The sequence below is a fragment of the Centrocercus urophasianus genome, unplaced genomic scaffold (assembly GCF_019232065.1).
Source record: "Centrocercus urophasianus isolate 14NV4802_14NV808 unplaced genomic scaffold, USGS_Curo_1.0 seq_22, whole genome shotgun sequence".
NCBI classification, from domain to species: domain Eukaryota; kingdom Metazoa; phylum Chordata; class Aves; order Galliformes; family Phasianidae; genus Centrocercus; species Centrocercus urophasianus.
Genome location: NW_024884778.1, coordinates 6,034,458 through 6,056,858, shown reverse-complemented (window position 1 = coordinate 6,056,858; position 22,401 = coordinate 6,034,458). Strand labels below are relative to the sequence as shown.

Here is a 22,401-nt window from a genome sequence, read left to right as displayed (position 1 = left end):
GGCTGATGACAAACGTTTTTGAGCATAACTTTCTAATGGGGCACAGATTTCTACAGAGATTTTGCTAGTCTGCTCCAGCTGAAACATACCAGGATAAAGGATCAGCTGCAAATGTAGCCAAAAGCTGCAAAACCAGCCAGAGCTGCAGTAGGATAGCAGAAAGGCCTAGAAAGGGTCTAGCCTGTAGGAACAGCTGCAAAAGCAGTCAGAGCAGGGCTAAAATGGTGAAAAATGGATGAAAACCACAGCCCATCTTGACCCTAAACTCCTCTGATCATTAGGGGAAGAAAAACACCATCAGGATTAAGTGGGAAAACAGGAGGTAATAAATTAATGCAGACGTGACAGCTCTTTCCTTTCCCCCTCTCCCATTTTGGTGCACTTTACCCATGACTCAGCCTCACCCCCACATCTAGGCACTTACTCAGGCCGGTTGCACTCCCGGATGGCCGTCTTGATGCCGCCGCCACAGGTTCTTGAGCACGTCCCAAAAGGGCTCCAGGTGCCCCAGGCTCCATCCACCACCGGCGCCTCGCGCTCCTTGGGCACACACATCCCGTAACGGCAGTGCTGCGGGCAGAGATGGGGAAGTTTTGCATGGCTTTGCCATGATGAGTCAAATCATAGAATCATAGGACGGTTTGGGTTGGGAGGGACTGTTAAGATCTCCTAGTTCCAACCTTCCTCTAGACCGGGTTGCTCACAATTCCATCCAGCCTGGCTTTGAATGCTTCCAGGGAGGGGAATGCCAGCAATCAGCAATCAAAATGCAAGAACTATTTTGCAGTGAAAAAGCAAACCTGGACTTATTATCATTTTGATAAAACAAAAAATGACAGAGAAGCAAAGGCAATCTGCAGAGCCCACGGCAGTGATTTATAGGAGGATGACCGACGATAACAACATCTACCAAATATTCCCTGCTTGCTGGTGCCGAACAGCACGGCAGTGCTCACAGCACTTTGGAAAAGCTGCTTATCCGATTTCCTGGAGAGCAGCAGGAACCACAAAGTGTCAGGAGAGGAGACAGACAAAAGGGAAATAACAGAGAAAACACAAACCTCCCCACAGCTGTGCAGAACCCAGGACAGAGGAGGGAAAGGAAGCTTCCCAATCCAAAGGGCAAATTAAGAAAGAAAAATGAATTCCTCAATCCAAAGTTGTGGGGTTTTTTTGTTATGTTTTTTTTTTTGTTTGGTTTTTTTTTTTTTTTTTTTTTTTTTTTTTTTTACTCAGTCATAACCTGACTTGCCAAGGTCTGGTCTGCACTTGTGTTTTCCAGCTATAATTCTTGCTTTCTTTCATTTGTGAAACTGGTTTAAATTATCTCAGCAAGCCCCTGTCCCTGGTTTGTATGTTATAAATCGTGTCTCCTTGCAGTGTGTCTGCTAGCACAACTGCACTGACAGGGATGACCTAGGGGAGAGACATGTTCTGGCCCTGCTAAGCAAAATGGATGGATGGAAGAATGGGATTTCACTCTCACTAAGCAGCACTTGTTAATGCAGATTCACTCCCAGAGATATGCTAAGCTGATAACAGATGCTCAAATTTTTGCAATTACATGTAGCTCAAACATTGCTGATTGCTCAAAAATCAGATTAGGTCAGAGGGTTAAAGGAAAAAACATGTAGATGCATCACTAAAACATGCCCATGCTTTAGTTCCTCCCACCAGAAGCTGGTCAGACTCTGAAACACCTGACAATCTTTATGGTAAGAGGGTCAAATTTACTGCTGTGCTGCATTTTTCCAACTCCTTCACTAATGCCAAAAGGTTTCACTGTGAAAAACCACGAGCTCACCCTGTTCTTTTAGACTTCAGGGAAACCTATCTGGAAAACAGCAAATTTAGAGGGCTGAGAACTGCAGATGGGGACCCCCATGTCAGCACCAAAGAGATCTAACAGCTATGACCAGCATACAGAAACACATGATATAAATACAGAAGTGCTGTCCCAGAGAAGAACTTCTTGCAGACACGTTGATGCTCACAGCTAAATGTATAACCACAGTCATGCTTGGCACCACTGACCCAGAGAAGATGACCGAATAGCTAACTACTGAATGCACACAGCTATTGAACTGTGATATGACCTATACATTTCCATCCTGTGATTGAGAATTAACCAGGAAATCACCTACATCTCTTGATTCTATTCAAAACTGGGAGTTTGGAATTGATAGCAAATCAAGGGTGTTAAAAACTAAAAAATAAAAAAATAAAAAAAGAAAGAAAAGAAGGAAAAAGAGCAGCTGTTTTAAATAAGCAGCAAGATTATCTTATGGAAACGCAATGGTGTTTCTTGGAACCACGCTGTGAATAGCCTGGCTGTGCAGCCTTCATGCCTTTTGTATTTCAAAAATAATTTCTATGTTGAATTACAACAGAAAACTAAAAAGTCTGCCAGGGCTCTCTCTCCTATGAGCTTACAGATCAGACAATGAAGGGAATAAAAGAGTTTTTGTCTGGAGCAAGTTCAAAATAACTTAAACGGACACAAAGTTGAACAGGAGAGCAATGGCAGGGACAGGAGACACTATAACAGACTTTCCTTTCCTTTGTCTTCTCGCAGGAGTCTTAGATAATTCACCAAATCCAGCTCCCATCCATGGGCTGACTCTGGCTGAATAGATTAGCAGGGGGCAGACAAGTGCTGTGAAGCTTCATGCATGCATAACATATACGCTACCTGCTGCCCATAAGGCAGGAGACAGAAATGATTACCCTCCGTCTACTCTTCTTTTACCATTCTTCAAACAATCCCAAAACCCACAAGAGATCGAGGCCCAAGTTTACGACCCTCTTTGTTTTCTTTCTTTGTGGCACAGTGATTTATTTCTAACCCGTAATGCATCGGTGCTGTGTAACACTGTAAGCCATCATGAATGGTATTCACCCAAACTCCGGGCTGGGCTCATTGCTTGGGTTAGTGGTATCACATTCAGTGTCCTCACATGCAAAATATGCATAAGCTAATGCTCCCGTGTTGTTTTAGTACCCCTGAATCAAGAATAAATTTAGAGCCTGATTAAATCTCCATCCCAGCTATTTTTGCTAGACTTGTCTTAGCTATTCAGGCTCCCTCATTTCCAAAGATATCTCCATAAAAAAGGCATGGTATTTTCTCCATCTGCCAACCCACATATCATGGACTTTAAACATGTAGGCTTGAGGCAAGGCATTAGTCAGCAAGCAGCAGTTTGATGGGGCCTCTGGCCGCCCTGAGTACCAAAATAGTGATTTATTCCAAGGAAAAGCACTCTGGAATCACACCTCAGCACTTCACAAGACCAAGAAAACACTTATGAGGAGAGAGTTTATGATGATTCAAACCTTAAGCTTGAATTAGATCAACAGAGAGATAAGAGAATTACTCCATAAAGCCCTTTTATTGAGAGTACATTCAAATGCCTAAACATAATTGGTGTGTGTTGTTTTTTCTTAAGAGGCCCTTCTGTTCTCTGTTAAGAAGTTCAGGTCACATTTGTCTAAATTTCCCTAGCCTTGTCAGATTGGCTAAATCTGTGGAGTAAAATGTTTTCCAGTGCAGAGGCTTTAAGATCCATGCAGATGCACTCAGCCTCCCAGCTAAAAGTGTGCTCAACTGTAGATGCTTGAATATCACTCTGGGCAATCTCTGAAGGTAACTGAAGGCTTGTCTGAAGAAGACTGCAGCCCAGTTTTTGGAATTTCAAAACAAAAACAGTTATTTCTGAGATTTCACTGGCAAACAGAGCCCAACCTCACACACAGAGAAGTTGATGACACAAGGCCTTCTCAAGAAGCAAAGGGACACAAGAAGTCAGAGGAACTCCTGGGGTAACAAGGTTTACCCTGATTCTTAAAATAGGGGAGATTTTACACCAAAGCAGTAAATATTGGTGAGCCACTGGCTCCAAAGAATAGCACAGGAGTAGGATTTCCAACCACATCTCTAATGCACAGCCTCAGCAACAAAAACAGTTGTATTGACTGCTCTTTTCCACGAGAAAGGAAGGCAAATTGATACATTTGGCCCATTGTCTTGAATGACATCAGTTAAGTTGGTTGAACAAATGACTTTTCAGATCCATAGCTTTTACAGAATATTATATCTAAGATAATATCTAAGATACATTTTGATTAAAATACATTTCAATAACTATGAATTAAGATGTTGAGTCTTCCTAGGTAATGAAAACTTTAACTCTTTACCATTAGTAGTCACAAAAGCAAAGTTTTGAGGTATGCTTTTTAGATTAATGGCATGCTTCTTATTAGAGCTGGATGGAAAAACCTTTTCTTCAGACAAAAATGAGGGAAACCAGTTACAGTTCTTCAAAAAATGCAAGCATCTCAATAAAAAATAATAATTCTTTTCCAACTATTTTTCTTGAGATCTGCATGACTGAAAACTAAACACTCATTTAGAAACCACAATGCTACTTGGAAGCTAACACTGCACATGAAAATTGAAAGTTTCTATGAATTATTGCCAGAACTGTTCCACAAAGAAAATGTCAACCAGTTCTATATTTTACTCTGAAGTTGCCAGGATGAGAAGCCAGTTGGCAAATTTATGTTAAGCAAAATTACTAATTACTCACATCACATAGGAAATTTCTAATAAAAGCATTGGGAAACTTCGCAGAAGTTTTGCTCAAGAGTTCACTCAAGGGCATTAATTTAAAAACAAAATAAGCACTCCAAAAAAGAATACCTGCTTTAAACCTGCTTTTACGCTGTGCAGTGCGTTTTAATCCCATTATTGGGATATTTGATTGATACACTCAGCCTGACCCCCAGGAAATGCAAACCACCAGGTGTTACAGACCTTTCCAGGCTCACACTCTGTCCCATCAGCCCAAGGTGTGTGCTGGGTACGACATCCCTTGTGTGCACCATCAATGTTAATGCACCAAAGTCGCCGGCACTGCATCTGCTTAAGATATTGAAAACATCAAAATATGAATAAATTCTTCTTATGTGCCACACGCCCTACAGGATAGATGGCCCTTCATGAAGTTATCCTCCTAGGATCCATCACTTAATCACAAGCTCGACGGTAACTTCATGGCTAGCCCCATCTCTGCAGCCGGGGAAACCAAGGACCAGCTGGTGGGAGCAGCCTTCACACCAGCCCCTTACCCTCTTCACCCAACCCTGGGCAGACTTATTACGCTCTGGCAACACCAGAAAGACCAAAGTGTGGAAGTGCACTTACCATATATGGGCACACTTGGGATCCGGGTCCAAAAATTAACTCACATTGTTTATTGACGTCATAAATGAGCCCCGGGAGCTGCTGAGGCAAAGCGTAAGTTCTTGATGTAGGCTCATCAAGCAGACATTCCCCATAGCCAGTGCTACAACACAGAGCAGAAAAATGGAGTTAAACAGGAGGTGGTGAGACTACAATCCATTGGTGTTTATCTGAACTGGCCTCAGGGCAGATGGGCACCAGGCTTCCCAAGTTGAACAGCTTTTGCAGGCTCCAGCACAGGAGCGTAGGAAGCTGCTTCCCCATTCACCATCCCTTCCTCATGCTGTGCTAACAACTTTATACCACAGTGCAGCCAGCTACCCTCACAAAAGCAGGTCTGAGCATGGTTTTGATTTCTGAGCAAGCCTTAGAACAGTTTTAGAACAAAAATAACTGATCAGCACCCAAAGGATTGGGCCTCCGGTTTTGCCATGGCACCACTGTGGGTCTTGTTCTGCTTCCCATCACATCTCATGGAAGGCATCATGGCAAAGTGGGTGATCACTGTGCACCAAGCTGACCTGAGGGCTCCTTCAACAGTGTCTCCATGATGGACTAGAGCAAGGTGTTTAGCTTGACCTCCGGAGCAGAAAGGCAGATTCAATCTGCCTCCTAAAATATAGCCCTGTATGTGGGCCACAGGACTTGGAGAACTCACTCTTCAGGTTAGAGGAGAACACACATTCCTTAAGAGCAACATCCATGGGGGAAGACTTATTCCTTCCCTTAGACAGGCCAGTCCTTGCCAGCTTATCACGAGGCTGAACTGGCAGGGACTGGATGCCAGGGCTGCATTCCTGTTCTATGTAAAGGATGTGTGCACACACAAATCCCTCTTATTTCCTCCAAACACTGCACACCAGGATTTCACATTAACTGAAGAACCCCATGGGATACAGGCACATGCAAAAAACAGCCCAAAAAACACACAGGGAAAGTCTTACTCCAGAAACTCAGTGATGTATTTCCTACTGCATTTTGACCACATCCATGGATTGGTGTAGAAGTTCAATGTTGGTGCCATGACGTGCTGTTGATTTTTACCTCCATCTTCTTTGCACTTATGATTGTCATCATGAGGCATATTAAATCTAAGAGATACACAACAGTGACAAATTCAACTGAAGAAAAGATGAAGAGCAAGTATCCAGCATAGAACGAGCAATAGTGCGAACTAAGTAAACCCAATAGATTTTCATAGATTCCCTGCAAATAGGCACTACAGAATAAAAGTATTAACATTCACATATTCATAAGCATCAACAAGCACAACTGAAATGCTTTCAGAACGTTTGCATTCCTAGCACTGCCCTGCAGCACCCCGCTAAGCTCTCCACTGCCCATGTTCAGCCAGACAAGTCCTTTGGGAGCTCAGAATAACACAACCGCAGCTGTGGTTTCCTTTCCAGCTGATGGTCCAGACCCTGTCTTCACCTTCACAAAAATGGCAAGTTCTCTGGAATTGAGCCAAAAAGCCAAGTGTAAGTCCCCAAAAGAGAGGGATGACTCGAGCCTACTGAAAGCCAGAGCCCAAAGTCCCTCATGTACATGGGCTGCACCCTATGCAGGCTGTGAAATGGGCTGCAATGGGGACAGACTTGGCTCCTACACTTTATGTGGCAGGTTTACAAAATGCCATCGAATATCAGCACGAACCCACATGAAGTTTGCAGCACATGATGTTTTGAAGAATGCGGCAAATATGCGACGGAGACAGAAAGGCTTAAACTGCTTTGCTGTTTGAAGTAGAAAAGGGGAAATGACCCAGTGTGATCCCGTGCCTGAAGGCCGGGGAGTTTATATCCCATTAAGATTACCTCCAGTGAACCACCTTGCCTCTGCTCCCTGCAAAAGAGCAAAGAGGCATTTCCTGCTTGGGAGCACTGCTAACCCCCCAGCAACACTGAGGCAATGCTAGCAAGGGAATTAGCCACAGCTGAGGTGTGAGGAAAGCAAAGCCTTAGGCAACTTTGTCAGGAAATCTCATTTAAACAAATGCTACTGATGTTAAAAATAGAACATCTGAACCAGCCCTCCATGCAGAAAAGGGGAGTGTAAAACAACAAGCAATCTGTTCCTGAGTACTCATCCATCCCACACCTACAGGCTTCCGCTGCAAACCAGGCGTGAGGTTGCACTGAACCAGCTTCCCAACAGGGCCCTATCTAGGGGTAAAAGATTACCTGAGCTAAAATGATTGTCTCATTGCTCACTCTCAAAGTCAAGAGAATTTCCACTGGAGGAGGTGAATCTTGAATGACAGCACCTCTGCTGGCATACCCACTAGTGTGAGATTTGCCTTAGTGAAATGGCTCAGCAGATGGGTCAGGCTCATTTATACATCCCAACCAGCTGCCAGATGTGCTGGGTAAATCCCCCTTTTGCATAACTGCTGTGCTATCCTCACATCTCTTGCACAGGTCCTCCCCAAGGCACTCAGCACCTCCCAATCTTGGCCAAAAAGCCAGCTTGTCCTCACGGCTAAGACACCATGGCTGCAGAAGTTCCTACTGACATCTGCACATAGAAACAACATACTACAAGATATTACAAGACAACAAGATATTTTGTTACCTCTCCTCCCCTGCTTAGGAGTTTTGTGTGATACTGTCAAATGCTCTTTCCCAAAACACGGATCTGTTGGTTTTGTATCTCTAAGATAAACTCTGTAGCACTCCACTGCCTCCAAGTCACATCACAGCTTAATCTTCCCAGGTAGTACACCTTCTACCCAAGTACATTTATCTCCTCTCAAATAATTAGGCTCAGTGGGTACCAAGTCACAGCCTGGCTGGCAAGCCTAAGCTAACATAAATCTCAAGCTATTTAAATGTAAATGTATTTACATAAAACATACACATGGCCAAGTTCATGTGCTATTGTGAAAGCAGTGCTCAGCCCGTTATCTTCGCTAATTGAACAGCTCCTGTAGGGGTCACAGACAGTGCCCAGCTCTGCCAGACCTGGAAGAGAACACAGAGATTTACAATAGAAAAAAGAAACACTGCCCACAGTTCAGCACAGGCAACTGACACTGTTTTTAAATTACAAAGAAAAGGTTTTCCTTACCCAGAGTATCACACTTGTCATGCGCTCTGCATATATCCTGTCTGAAAGCAGAACAGACCTGACATATTAATTTTCAATGAAGCAGCGAGTTGAAGTACAAGAACAATAATAAAAACATTCATAAACACTGCTTGGTTGTCCACCAGACCTCCTCATGCTGTTGTGTCGTATCATTCAGCAGAAATCAGAACCAGCTCTTTCCCAGCCAGAGGGTTTCACCCCATGCTGAAACTTGGTCAGTCCCCGGGCAGTCCTGAACTTGTCATCCACAACTATGGTGGACACGTTATCCCAATTATGCTCATAATCACACTGCTTTCACAACTGCATGTTATTACGCTCACACTGAAAACTGAATGTTTCACACAGCTACAGCTCTGACATACTAATAGCCTGACGTGACTGGCTATGGTCTTCGTGAGACTATTCACCATACCTGGTGACAAGCACAGCTGTATCGTGCTGCAGGTGACTTCCTTCAGGGTGGTTCTGAGATTGCTGCCACTGGCAAAAGTTTTTTAAAGTTGTCTGGGCATTGTAGGATATTGCAGGACCATCCTAGAAAGCGAGAGACATGAAGCAGGTATTCAGTCATTCATCACAAGGCCCACTACAAATGCCACTGTAAACAGAAGGAGAAGAAAACCACTTCCATTACCTGCTCATTATGTATCACAACCAGCTTCACAATAACAATATTAATTAAATTTCCAATGCTTGGGTCTTTGTAGATGGAAGCCACCTGTTTTAAGAAGAAATACTCAATGTTATTCAAGAAGCAAGTAAGACAATGCACGTTTGATCTTGGCATTATCTCCATACCTAGCTGAGGCAAACTGCTGGTATCACACAAAAATTCAGCCCAAAGTAAGATCTTTGGGCACAGTGGGCGAACCTCTCTGCCCAGCTGAATACTTACTATTGACATTAACGTTAGGACATAGTGCTGCAGATTAGCCCCATGGTAGGCAACCATCCTGCTGTCAGCCACCACCATCACTTCCACAAATCGAGGGTAGGAGAGGAACCGCTTTGTTCTTCTGTGGCTCTTCTTCTCACTGACATTCCCTGTCTCATCGCTATCTGCAGAAAACGGATTCACTTCCACGCTGTGTTTCAACATTTCCGTGTCAGATAATAAGCTGCTTTCTACCCATTGTTTTCTCCAGTGTTTCCGCTTGTTCTTTTTATGACTATGTTCGTGATCTATGATTAAAAAGCAGACAAACATAAAGTACATCCTGGAGCGAATACAGATGATAATCCATGCATTTTATGTCACAATATCTATTTACTTCAACCAACCATTAAGCAAACTTGTTCTAAACAGCTAACCATAGCAGAAGCCCTACATGGAAGCCCACCAGGCTGTCCAAAATCTGAGGCTTTTGTTAACTTTTAAAGGCTTAGGTAACCTCACTGAAGCCAATGACACTGCAAGCGATGGTTTTCAGGCAGTGGGGCCACCGTAGGACCCAGGATGTGGTTGGACTTGTTTGCCCCAAGTCCAATGATGGTAATTAGCCACTATGGTGTGGGGATTCTGGGCACGTCCAAGGTGGCCAGGAAACCACAGGAAACAAAGGTTCAAATCCTGTATTTCTAGCTCAGGCATGAAGGACGGCAGGATTTGGCCTTCATAGTGAAGCAATTATATATGATTTATTTCTGTCTCTAACAATAACATGGCTGGGCTTCAATTCTCCCCCTTCCTTTATTATTCCGTGCTACAGGAATGGTAAAGGTCATCTAATAGCACAGCTGCCACTGGCTAAAGAATAGAATTCAGGAAGTTTCACATATACTGCTTTTGATATTCAATTAGGCCAAACATAAAAGCAGCCTGAAAATATATTCCATGCTGACACAAAGACGACAGAGTAAAGAGGGAGAACAGGCAAATAAAACATATGGAACATGTACAATTAAGATTTACCATCTGATTAGTGTGTAATTATAGCATTATTTAAATGTAAGAGCAAAATCAGTCTTATTTGATGCCACTTAATTTTTAATCGTTTCATCATAGGAAGTTGCTAATTGAATGTGATTCATCCACGAGAGTCTGTTCGCTTCTGCATTTAATATAAAGCCAGATCTGAACGACTCATCTAAGACTCCAGGCTACAGCCCTCGCAGTCTTTGTAGCTTTAGTTTAATTTAGTCATGCTGGTGAAAAATATCCCATTTCCTTATCTGACCTGCTGAGTAGGTTAGAGGAAGCATAATATTAGGGAACAAAGGAATATTCAATGTTCAAACAAGATTTAAATGATAAGAAACTTCTTAGCTATTTTTGATGTGTAGTTTCCTTCTAGGATATTTGGTAATAATTTCCAAAAAAAGAACTATGAAATACAAACTGTAATATCACGGCAGGCAAAGGGGTTGGCTAACATCTATCCATCCAAAAAAACATTTTTCCCCACATGTAAATAGACAGTGGAGTATTTAAGAATTAAATTCCATTTACTCTGCACTAGCTAAGCTTTGTGAACTCCCCTTTTCTCGATATAGGCCAGACCACCTTAACACAGCAGAAAGTCCACAGTTATTCGAGTAAGAATTTGAGAAAGCCAATGGCATTTGTGGTTATAATTGGATTGCCCTAGTTCCTCTGCACTAATCAATGCCGTTGTGCTGGCAAGGTTTGCTCTCATGCTGGCATGGCTTCGTGGGCAACCGTGACATTATCCTGACTTCTGCAGTGCCAATCAGTGCGGGAAGCCAACTCTGCATACAAATAACTTATAGGTGAGAGGAAGACCAGAGGGTGGAGAAAGCGCTAACCTCAGCTCTTCTCCCAGTCCTCTGCATGCTGTGTGCCCTCCCTCAGTATTCTTGGCCAGTAGCTTTAATTTCCCCCGTAAACAACTAGCTTCCAAAAGAGTCAGGTACTTGAGGAAAGAATGCATGAGGGACTGCAAGATGCTCAGCCCTCAGTGTGGAGGAATGCAAAAGAAGAGGGAAAAGTCAAGGACTCATTGTGGTTGCACCTGTTACATTGGAGATATTCAAAGGAATTAATCCATGCTCACCAGGCTTGCACTGCCCAGCACAGAGGAAAGCCACCTTTTTCCTCGTTACAGAAGTCTTGCACAGTGCTGGTACAACATCATTGTGTCCCCTCAATCCAACACACAACTCATCCCTTCAAAAGTGAACATATTTTTTCCATGTATGAAGCTGCTCCAGCACTTAGAGCGCGATATCCGGATACCAGTCATGTATAGCATGTTTGCCAAACTAGTTACTGTAAAACCAAGTGTAATTGATTGGGGATACCCTGCACGTAAAGCCCCTCCTGGACTTTGGTAGTAGCAAGTGTTATCTTCACCCATCTTGCATATAACTGCACTCAGGGCTGGTGCACATTCACCTGTAAAAGATTAAACCCTAATGGCAGTGTACTGCTCTCAACCCATGCGTGAAAACTCCCGCCAGCCTTACTGGGAGCTGCACACAGGACTGCCAGCACCTCATGTGCCTGATGCTGCTGATCTCTCACGCTGTTACGACGGCCACAACACAACAGAAATGCTTTTCCTGAATGGGGCAGCCTGCTGCAGTTTAATTAAGCATGAGTGGAAAACTCCCACGCCACACAAGAAAACTATAATTTTATGACGCCAGCTTCCCACCGCAACGCACAACACCAGAACAGGGTGTGATACTTTCCCACCTGGTTTTGCCTTTAATATATTTACAGAAATCAGGAAGCAAAACCGTTTGCTTGGCAAGCTCTCAGCCTTGGCAGATGACCTGAAAAACATCTACCTACACATGGCAGTGATTGAGTGGGTTTAAGTATCCAAACATTTTCTTCAATTTGCTGAAGAAACAAAACCCTAATGAACAGAGAAACACTTCAAAACCACGCAAACTACAGACCAATAATTCAAGTACAAAGCTAGCCTGTGCTCTCATTCAACAGCTAATACTAATTTCCAAAGTGGTTAAAAGCTGTTGGGATAATGTCCATTTTAATGTTTGCTTTTCTAAGGCAACACTCAGTAGTTGCACTGTCTTTAGACAAACCTGAAAGCATCTATGTTTCTTTTCCTTCTTCTTTTTTTTTAAGCTTGGTTTCTTCCTTTTATTATGTGAAACTTAAAAAATACATCCAATCCTGTGACATTCACTGTGAACAGGGACGTCCCTTCCTGACGGCATCTTCCAACCCATGTTATTTATGCTGGCTTGCTCAAGAAGCCTCAGCCCAGAGTTCATGGGATTGATTTACAGACAATCCCCACTGAGTAATGGTTACTGGATCATTCCTCAGGGAGAGGGCAGGGGAGAATCAGGCCCTACCCCAGTACTTTCCCTGCATGGAAGGGTGACAAGGCAGAGCCAGGGACTGCTTTTGAAATAGTAGCTATTGTTATGCTAAAACCAAAAATTAAAAGAAACAGCAATCAGCAGTTCTAATCCTTTCCATTTCTGCATTAACTTGTCCTTGGAATAGAAAGCAATTTGCACAATTAAATAAGACATGTGACAGTGAAAGCAATTCCAGCTCAGCTCCAAGTTCATGAGAGCTGCACATGGCAAGGGAAGGAAAAAAAAAATAAGAGAAAGCAGAAGAGGGAAAAATAATCTATTTCTTGAGCTAATAACATTAATGATCGCTCCCTGATAGAAAGGATTTTTAACGTGAATTTTGCTATTCTGTGGCTGTACTGTACCATGCATAGAACTGCTCTGATCCAGCCCTGCAGATGATAACACCACAGTCTGGAAGTTAACTATTTATTGCACACTTTCGTTAAGCAGATCAAGATTCAGCCAGGCTCCCTGCAGCAGCCTGCGCCCCATCTGCGCCCAGAGCCTTGGTACAAGCTCCGGCCACAGTCAACTTGCCCAAATTTTCTGCCCAAAGTGGTTTCAACAGTGGCTGCTGAAGCCACGGCTATTGCTGCGTCTATCGCAACCTCACTGTTACAGCAGCACAACCCAGAGCAGAGCACAGCTCCCTCGGCTGCTGGCAGCTTCTCGCCCCACTGGGACAGCAGCCAGGGTGGAAGTGTGAGGCAAGGGGAAGTGAGGACCTTGCTTTGCTCCACTTCAATACTGTGATGCTTTGGGAGGACAAGTCCATTGCCTGGCATCTGTCATAAATTAAAATATGCAAAGGCCAGCAAGCAACACTGCAGCTCCATAAGCAGTTTAGATGATGCAGAGCAGTCCCACCAGCCCACCCTACAGTCCTGCTAAGTCTCCCATCTTGTAGAGGAGGCCAAGAAAAATACTTCAGTAGAGATGCTGAACTCAACCTTGTTATGATCCCACCCTTCTTCCTGCAGTTAGAACCAATCAATGTCCCATTGAAAGAAAAATGTTCTCTGTTTTTACACCATCCAAGCACCAAGGACCACACATACTCCTGACATTTCCTTTCTTAATGATGTATGAGTATGAGAGAATGCATTCTGGCTTTAAAGAATTTTTCTTTGCCTAAGGTAGAAGTTGTACGTGAAAGCTATCAATTTTGCACAGCAGACAGGAACTAGATTAATGAACAAACCAGTAAATTGCCTTTTGAAGGCACATGCAAGTTGAGCACATGGGGGAAAATGATTCAAGGTGATTTTACAGACAAAATAATTAAACAGCTGCATCTCGCAACTGCAAGGCACAAAAGCACCACTGAACTGATACAAAACTGGTTTAAAGGATGGTTGACACAGTTACAGCACAGAAACTCACTCGTACCAGTTCCATAACCCACTGCTTCAGGAGTGCCAGCACACCTGGACATCAGCTGGGACTGCTGCCTTTGGGCTCACCAAATCTGCCAGCAGAGCTTCCGAAGATGCACTTGCTGGGCCTGGCCTCTGCCCTGAGTACCCAAGCCCTGTGCTCACTGCCTTGCTCTTCATGCAACTTTCAACATATAAGACTCCTGTTTGGTGGCCACAGCAACAAAACAGATTTCACATCTAGTGACACCTCAAACCATGCAGTACCAATCAACATCAGTAAAAAAACAACACTGAGATCACCACATCTTTGTGCTGGCGCTCCATATAATGAGAACAAACATCCCATTAGGAAGAAAGAAACTTGGCCTAGCAGTTGGCCACAGGGATGCTGTTAATGACAATACAGGCATGTGGGAAGAAAAGCTACAGAACAGTCAGCATGTTTGCTTTCATTAGGATATGCCAGGGGGTAGAGATGGAAAATACCAAAGTAACAGCTCCCTGCCTCACCCACCCCTCTTCTTCAGCAGGCATCCTCAGAGACAATGCAACAGTAGTTGCAAAACTGCAAGGACATCCCTTTTGATTCCAGGAGAATAACTTAACCACATGGAAATTGCAAAACAATAATCAATCAATACCAGTGTGTCACAGCGCTGGTCTTCCACTGTTACAGAAACAACCTTTCTTGCCAAGTAACAACAAAAGGCATGTACCCGGCTTACAACAAACGCACTTTGCAATTACAGGATCTGCATCAGTAATGGTGATCCAATTCTTTTATACCGAAGCCTGTTTAAGTCCTATTTCACTCACACCGCAGTCAGGTAGCACAAACATTACAGCCCAATCCCTTCCCCATCTCAGTATGGGAAAGGCTTGTGTTGGACATCCCAGGCCCATTTAACTAAGCAGTAGTTGGCTGTTGCTGTGCTATTACCTCAATGGGAGGCCAGAAATAGAATTAATTACATTAGCATAAGGACCTGTGACATAACTCTCGTTTGCTGCTTTTGGGAGGGAAGGAAACCTGAAATAATTACTCTCTTACTATAAATTACAGCTCACTTCCTTAAAGTGATAAACTTTTCAGAAGGAAAGAACGAAGTCAATGTATTACCCTGAAGCCAAAAGCAGAGCTGACAGCTTAAACAGACTTTTGAAAGAGCTCAAGGATTGCTCAACCTGGAAGCAAAGGCTTAGGAAAACCTCCCTGCAGATCTTCTGCAACCCCAGTTACGTGAGATCCAGCAGTACAGAACTTGCCTGAAGACCTGCCTGGAAACCAAAAACCTCAGCATGTGAAATACTGCTGGATCACGGGCTTGAAAACCAAAACAAGACCATGGCTGGAGGCAAGACAAACAGGCCAAAAGAAACAGCAAAAATGTGAAGAGGCTTCACCCAGTTTGATGCAAAGTATCCAGGGTTTCAAGACTAGCAGGATTGTGAACACTGAACCCTATGGAAAACACATTCAAGGTTTCCGCCTGTATAAAATCAGAATGTAACAAATGCTCAACAGAATGCCTGTGAGGCATTCCACTGCTGCCCTCTTCAGCCCCATCCCCCACCAGAGTCATTTCTCACAATGATGCACACCTCACAACAGACGCAGGCAGGAGATACAACACTAACTCACAACACAAGACAGGACAAAGCAAGGCTCTACCCATGGCACCCAGCTCCCACCACATCCCCCAGCCACAGCACTGGGGTCATGGCAGCAGAAAGCTTGCGCCGTGATCCACCAATGACCTCCCATGTCTCTCAGAAGAGACAACAACCACCAGCAAGGGCTGAGTAGGTGGATGCTAATTATCACACGGGAGTGAGGTTGCAGTCTCTGAGTTGGCAGCACCATGCATGGGATCACCCAAGGCACAGGGTTGCACCTCTTTGCTTTGGTGACTCCCCAGTGCCGTGCTCAGTGGGAAGGGTTGTTAAAGTTACTACGAAAGAGTAATCTATTACAAATTACTCATTAATCAACAACAACAACAAAAAAATCAGTGACATATTACCTTTCATTCCTGCGTCACGCTAGCTCAGCAGCAATATCTGGTTCACACTGTTAATTTGTCTTATACTTACTAAAGCCACTTTCTCAACACAGCTTACACGCACTTCTCTCCTCCTCCTTGCCCAAACGACTGCACGACTTCCCAGACCAGCCATGCCTGGCTGCAGAAGCCAGAGGCAAAATGCTGCCTCCCAAGAAAGCAAATTGACTATTTCAACACCTTATGACTAAATACCCAGCTGTGAAATTGGGACCCTCCTGTGTCCATTGTTGGCAGGTAATGGGATGTGCCAAGCCTGGAGACTGTGCCCAGTACAGGGCTTTTTCCCCCTGAAAGCAAAGCCATAGGGCTTTCACATCTCCCCTCACAGCACACTGGGCAGAGCCAGCCCAGCTCAGATACAACATCTGCCCTGTCCTGCTCTCCTCGGAGCCTGCATTGAGCATCTCACCACTGCAACACTCCTTGCTGGAAGGCCTGTGCCTTGGCTGCAGCCCTCTGGCTCTCCTCCAAAAAGAGGAAAAGCTCTAATCATCTTCCTACTAGTTTGGCACCCTCAGAGTGTTATTGCTGCTTCTGCATGAGGAGTTTTGCCTGCAGTGGATATTCCTATTTGAAGTGTTCTCATTAAGGAGCCGGGTCTTTGTGCAAGTTCCTTACTCCCAGCCCTGAGCCCACATTCAACATCAGCCTCAGGATGGGCAGGGCTGGCCAGAAATGAAAGCCTCAGTAATAGCCAATGCTCACTGAATGTGTAGTCCTTGATTTATTCATCTCAGCCACGGGTGGGCCTTCGATATAAAATAATTATGAAAAACGAGGCATGAGCAGGGAGGCATTTAGCTAACAAAGTTCTAGAGGAAACAGCAGAAATCAGGAGAGCAGAAATGCAAACACAGTGGGAGCAAAGTAGGAGCTGCCCGAAAGAGTTCATTAAGGAATCCTGCATGAGGGTCACAGTAAAAGCTACAAGGAATTTGCAAAGTTTGGAGCAATGAAACAGCTGAGCTTGCAGCAAAAATGTCCAACTCCTGCATTTATGCTGCTGGCCATGGGCAGCTGTAGTAGATGGGGCCCACCAGGTAGAGGCCATACCTGTCTGAGAACAAGGGGTGGCCAACAGGCAGCGTTACTCAGTTTAAAAAAAAAAATAATAATAATAAAAAAAAAACAACAACATGAGAAATATGAGATTTAAAAAAAAAAAAAAAGGGGGAGAAGAAGACAGCAGAACTGAAGGTGTGCCTTCCAGGGAAGCTCTCGCCAGGCAGCTCCCAGCAGGAGGTCACAGGGCCAGCTGGTCACAGCCTCAGCATCCCACAGCACCCCAGGATGTGACTCCGTGCCTTTTATCATCCCAGTCAGATGGTTCCTCTGCAGAGCTTCAGGAAAGCTCTGCACTCCAGCTCCGCAATGAGCAACTTCCTTCTCTTCTTTTTTTAGGATCGGAATATCTTTTCTCTTCCTCCCCCACCTCAAAAGGGCAGATATTAATAATATGGATCGGAAGAGCTCGCTATGGTGAAGCGATGGGTGGTAGCGGTGCTGCACCCAGTGACGTCACGCCGGCCGCCTGGCCAAGTCTTCATCCTGACAGAGCTGCTCAGGAAAGCACAGCTAATTATTCTGCCAGATCCTCGGCCAGATGACAAATTGATTCACGGTAGTAACTAAAAGAAGGGAAGGAGGAGAAATTGCACCATTTCCTATGACTGAAACGACATGACTCGTTACCCTAAGGAAAACTCTGTCCAAAGTGTTCATTGCAGCTGCTGAGCTGTACGCCAGACGGCTGAAGTGCATTGCCGGGGACCCTGCTGGTGTACTACATGAGTTTATGCATTTGGTATCCATCAGCTTTCAGAGGAGAAAAGCCTTTTTTCCGAACTTCCACAGAGTCCTGTCTGTCAGGGCACCTACACAATTATCAGAAGCTGCTGATTAAAATTTAACAAAATCAAATACCTGTTCTTCTAAGTTGACCTGAGTATGCTGAAAACAAAAAGTGAGCACAAAGGAGGCCTTTGGAAACGAAGCCTTTTACTCACTCTATCAGCTCACAAGGGACACTCTTCCTGAACACCACAAGCAGTCCACAATTACATCATCACGGTAAGGGCACACAATGTGTGGCTTATTAATCATTTCCAGGAAGAACACCATCAGAAGGTCGTTGTTAACAGCCCCGCTGCCTGGCAAGGCGATCTCCCATGCTCACTGTAGGGTGGGTACCTTGGACTTCCCTCGCATGAATTTCCTCTTTGAGCAAAAGAACACTCCCTTCCAACGGTAGGGATGGCAGTAAGGAGAAGAGACAAAGGTGAGGAAGATGGGGTGGAAAGCAATGCTATCATCATGGCTACCTGGAACTCTTACACCTGCATTTGGAAGGCAAACACCTCCTCCTTCCACTACAGCAAACAACTGAAAATAGAAAGGAAAGAAAGACAAGCAAGAAGTATTCTGGAAAAGAAGAGAACATAGGTACACCATGAAGGTAATATCATGGACAGAGTATTACACTTGTGAAGAGCAATATTTTTCTCCTTACGAAAATCTATGCTCTTCATATATGATACATATAGAGTGGTGTCCCTGCCTACAGCAGGGGGGCTGGAACTACATGATCTTAAAGGTCCCTTCCAACCCAAACCATTCTATGATTCTATGATATAAGGAGGGAGTGGGGGGAGAAATACAGTGAGCTGTTTTAACTACACAGAGTCAAGCAATAGCCCTCCCAGCTACCTTTAGTTCAATGAGTCCTGTGATCTGCTGCTCCGTTCCTCCAAGGGCTACTGATGAATTGTGCCAGATACCGTGTTTCTTTCCAACTGTTCTGAGTCTCCTGCATCTGATCTCAAAGAAGGGAGCAGAAACAGCTGGAAGAGAGAAACCAGAATGGCATAGTCCAGCAGCAACCCTTGGAAGAACAGACAACAACAGCCTTGTGAGAGGCACCACTGTCCCCCAGTACATGTTTGCATGTGGACACGTATCTACATGTCTTCTAGATGAAACATATGCCATTAGCACATCAGCTCTAAACTGTCACAAAGCACAAGAGCAACTCAACAGCATGGCCACAATCCACAGGTACAGGTGGCAAACCAGTCACATCTGCTAAATACAAACCAAGTCCAGCACCACATTTCTCTTCCTGTGCTAATTTTGCTTCCTGAGGAACTCCACCTGCTCTGCAGCATGTGAGAGACTCTCAGCCCATGCAAGGGAAGCCAGTCAAGGTCTACTCTATTTAGGCTTTGCAGCTCCTGCAGATCTAGCTTCAGGCCAAAGGAAGAGGGAGAGACAGCAGGTGAAACGGGGCACTGAAGGAGTAAGCTTCTTCAGAGAGAACTTAGGTTCCTTACTGCCAAAGGAGAGGATTACTTGTGAAAATCAGGAAGTCAAGGAGGCACAGAGCAGCAGGAGGCCACTGCAGATAATAGGGACAGTAGGAGCAAAGCTATTGCTCACCAAGGCATGTGAAGAGGAGATAAAAAGGCTTGTGCTCTTTCATATGTGCAAAGACTAGAAAGAGGGAGTGAAGAGGTCAGGGAGATGGTGCTGGTGGAGGAAGGGCCACAAGGAAAAAAAAAAAAAAAAAAAAAAAAGAGCCTTTGAGAATGAACCATGGAAAAGTGATTAATAAGGGCAGAACTGCCAGGGTTGGTGGTAGTACCTTTTCATTTTCATTATAAAGAAAGAAGCCATTGCAACTTGCAGCCAGGTCTGGCAAGTGGGGACACAGCAAGACCAAGACAGAACAGTCATCAAAAGGACAGAAACGGAATTTGAGACAGAGAGCAAATCAGATTGGGATGGTTAGGAATTACATGGAGGTGGGAACAGAAAGCAGGTTAAAAGGCTCATTGGATAGTTGTGGCATGACAGCCCGAAGGATCTCCTGCCAACCTTACAGCAGGGATGAAACAGAAACCATAACATTTTTTTCCTGACCACAACTTCCTCATAACCAATTACTAGAAAGCACAGGCACACACGTCTCTTCAGGGCAGCAGTACCACTGCAAGCCTCTTCCAAGCGCACGCGGAACCATCTCCACAAGGATCCTCAACCTCACATCTCTTCTACCCCACACAAACCTGTTGATATTTTACTGCAAATCAGCTCTCTTTCGTAAGGGCCAAGTCATTAAGAACATTAATAAAATGAGTACCTGGAGTATCACAAGTCTGCCTGTCCCCTGAAGAGTTGGTTGGAGGTGTCCGATGTCGGTAGACGAGATGTGGCTTGTTGTGCTCTTCTTCATACTCTTGCTCAAGTGACAGCAGTGGCTCTACAAAATAGTCCCCATCATCAGACTTGAATGTGCCTAGCTGAGAGGGACAGAGAAGGACAGGGTCAATGACAAGCCATGCAGCAGGCTAACATTAAACAAGGGAGGTAGGTGAGCTGGGTCTGCAACAACCCCTGTGAATGCACAGGCTGGAAATGCAGCTCTCCATCACACTGCTCAGGCCCTGCCTCCTTCAGCAGTCCCTCTGAAGCTTTCAAAAAGCAAGGTTTTAATTTGTAGGAGGGAATATGAGAGGGGGACGCCTGCCAGACCTTGTCCCAATGCCAGTGACTGAACCACTCCTGCCCAAGGAGACATAATGCTCCAGCACAACCCTAACATACTGCACCATTTTTTCATGCAGCAGCTCTCCGTGAAACAGGCTTTAAACTCAGATGTGAGGACCCAAGAGAGGCATCCAGACAGTGAAATCCCTGTGCACTGCTTTAGTGCACAGTATGGAAGCACTGTCAGTTAGTTGTATATGAATATGAATACAGAGAGGTTTAAAAAAAAAATAAAATAAAATAAAAACAAAAAAAAAACAAACCACAAAACATCCAGGACAAAAGCATCTTGTTAGCCATCCTAGGCTAGGAAACAGGATAACTACATGGGATATACTGCTGGAAGAAGGCCTGCTCAGGCACACATGTGCACCAGCCCAGCTCAGGCCCCAGCCTAACCTGCTGGGACGGGGGCTGGAGCTGAAGCAGCATGACATGGTCAGCCTGGGATGCCCTGGTAGGAGCAGTGACCAGCAGAGACCTCCCGGGAGAGTACCCAAGGCAGTCATTGCTTCCTGTGCCTTGCTGGCACTCCGGGGTGCAAGGAGGATGCAACGACCTGGGAGACTGCTGGGCAGTTTCTGCTCTTCCCTCTGCCAACATCCCCTGGTGTAGCAGAGCACCAGGACGGGTTGCAAGGCACCCTGCGTTCATCTCCTCTGAGCTCACATCTCTGTGCCACACTGCAGGAAGGCTCTGAGGGCAGCACTGCTGGGAACCCCTCAGCCATCGCTCCAGATTTAGGGGCACACGTCGGTGTCAGGCGGTTTGCTGGGGGCTCTACAATAGGGCTCTCCCCACCCGGTGATCTCCGTGGTGGGGTGCCGCTGGGTGGCACTTTTGCCCCAAAACCCGCGGAGCAGAAGGGCTTTCCCCCAGTTTGACGGGATAATAAAAGTGGGCTGCGAGAAAGACCAAACCGGGGCGAGCCGGCCCCATCCCGTAGCCCCAGTCGAGGGCGGGGGAAAGGGGCCGGCCCCTATTCCCTCTGCCCACCCTCCCTCGCCTGCTCCTCCTTCTCCTCCTCCTCGCTTCCGCCCCTGTTCGCCGCCGCTGGGCGCCCGGCGGGGCCGGGACCCGGGGCTCACCATCCCGGAGCAGAGGCTGATGACGGCGGTGTGCCGCGGCCGGGCGTTGACGTGCCCCCGGTAGAAGCAGTGCTTCACGTCGGTGTCCGCAGCCTCGGCGTAAAGGTTCCGCTGCTCGGCGGCGGGCTCGCCCAGGATGCTGACGGTGAAGAGCGGGGCGATGAAGGCCGAGCTGGCCGTCAGGTTGAAGAGGAACTGCTGCCCGAAGGCGGAAAGCCTGTAGTGAGCCTTAGGGGAGGAGGATGAGGCGGCGGCGGCCGTCCAGGCGTCGGGGGCAGCGTTGGTGCTCCGCCGCCTTCGCCTGAAGTGGACATCGGTGGGGAAGGGCTCTCCCAACTCATTCACCCGGGTAGGAGTCACGATCTCGTACTCGCTGAGCTTCTCCAGCAGCTTCGCTGCAAAGGAAGAGAGGCACATGCCCCTGAGCGGGGAGTCGGGCGCCTCGCCCCCCAGAGGCGGCAGCCCAGCACCCCCGGGCCGCCTCCCATTCCCCGAGCTCCCCCGTACCTTGCCTGGGGTGCAGCTTCTGCCTCCTCGCTCCCGTCCTCAAGCCGTCGATGAAGAGCGTGGTGAGTGCCAGCGCCAGCGGCGCAAGCTGCATGGTGCTGCGCGCTGTCCTCAGAGGAGAGCAGCCTTCCCCCGCTTTGCTTAGGCTCTTCTTTTCCTTTTTTTTTTTTTTTTTT

The 22,401-nt window shown here is 45.8% G+C and overlaps 1 protein-coding gene across 3 annotated transcripts in view; it reads right to left on the bottom strand.

The window, feature by feature from the left end:
* ADAMTS9 (ADAM metallopeptidase with thrombospondin type 1 motif 9) overlaps positions 1–22,372 on the bottom strand; it is a 64,611-nt gene extending 42,239 nt beyond the window's left edge. Inside the window, exons 1-12 of one of the 3 annotated variants that reach the window (XM_042823455.1) lie at positions 22,226–22,372; positions 21,719–22,113; positions 20,224–20,383; positions 9,234–9,520; positions 8,973–9,056; positions 8,751–8,872; positions 8,315–8,355; positions 8,103–8,208; positions 6,190–6,336; positions 5,207–5,348; positions 4,817–4,921; positions 425–570 (exon numbers count right to left, since the gene is read on the bottom strand). In XM_042823455.1, the coding sequence (XP_042679389.1) occupies positions 425–570; positions 4,817–4,921; positions 5,207–5,348; positions 6,190–6,336; positions 8,103–8,208; positions 8,315–8,355; positions 8,751–8,872; positions 8,973–9,056; positions 9,234–9,520; positions 20,224–20,383; positions 21,719–22,113; positions 22,226–22,319 (1,829 nt within the window). In that variant the 5' untranslated portion in view covers positions 22,320–22,372. Of the gene's footprint in view, positions 1–424; positions 571–4,816; positions 4,925–5,206; positions 5,349–6,189; positions 6,337–8,102; positions 8,209–8,314; positions 8,356–8,750; positions 8,873–8,972; positions 9,057–9,233; positions 9,521–20,223; positions 20,384–21,718; positions 22,143–22,225 lie in introns of those variants that run through there. The other 2 variants (XM_042823457.1, XM_042823456.1) reach the window with 2 other exon arrangements.
* Between the last annotated feature and the right edge of the window lie 29 nt (positions 22,373–22,401).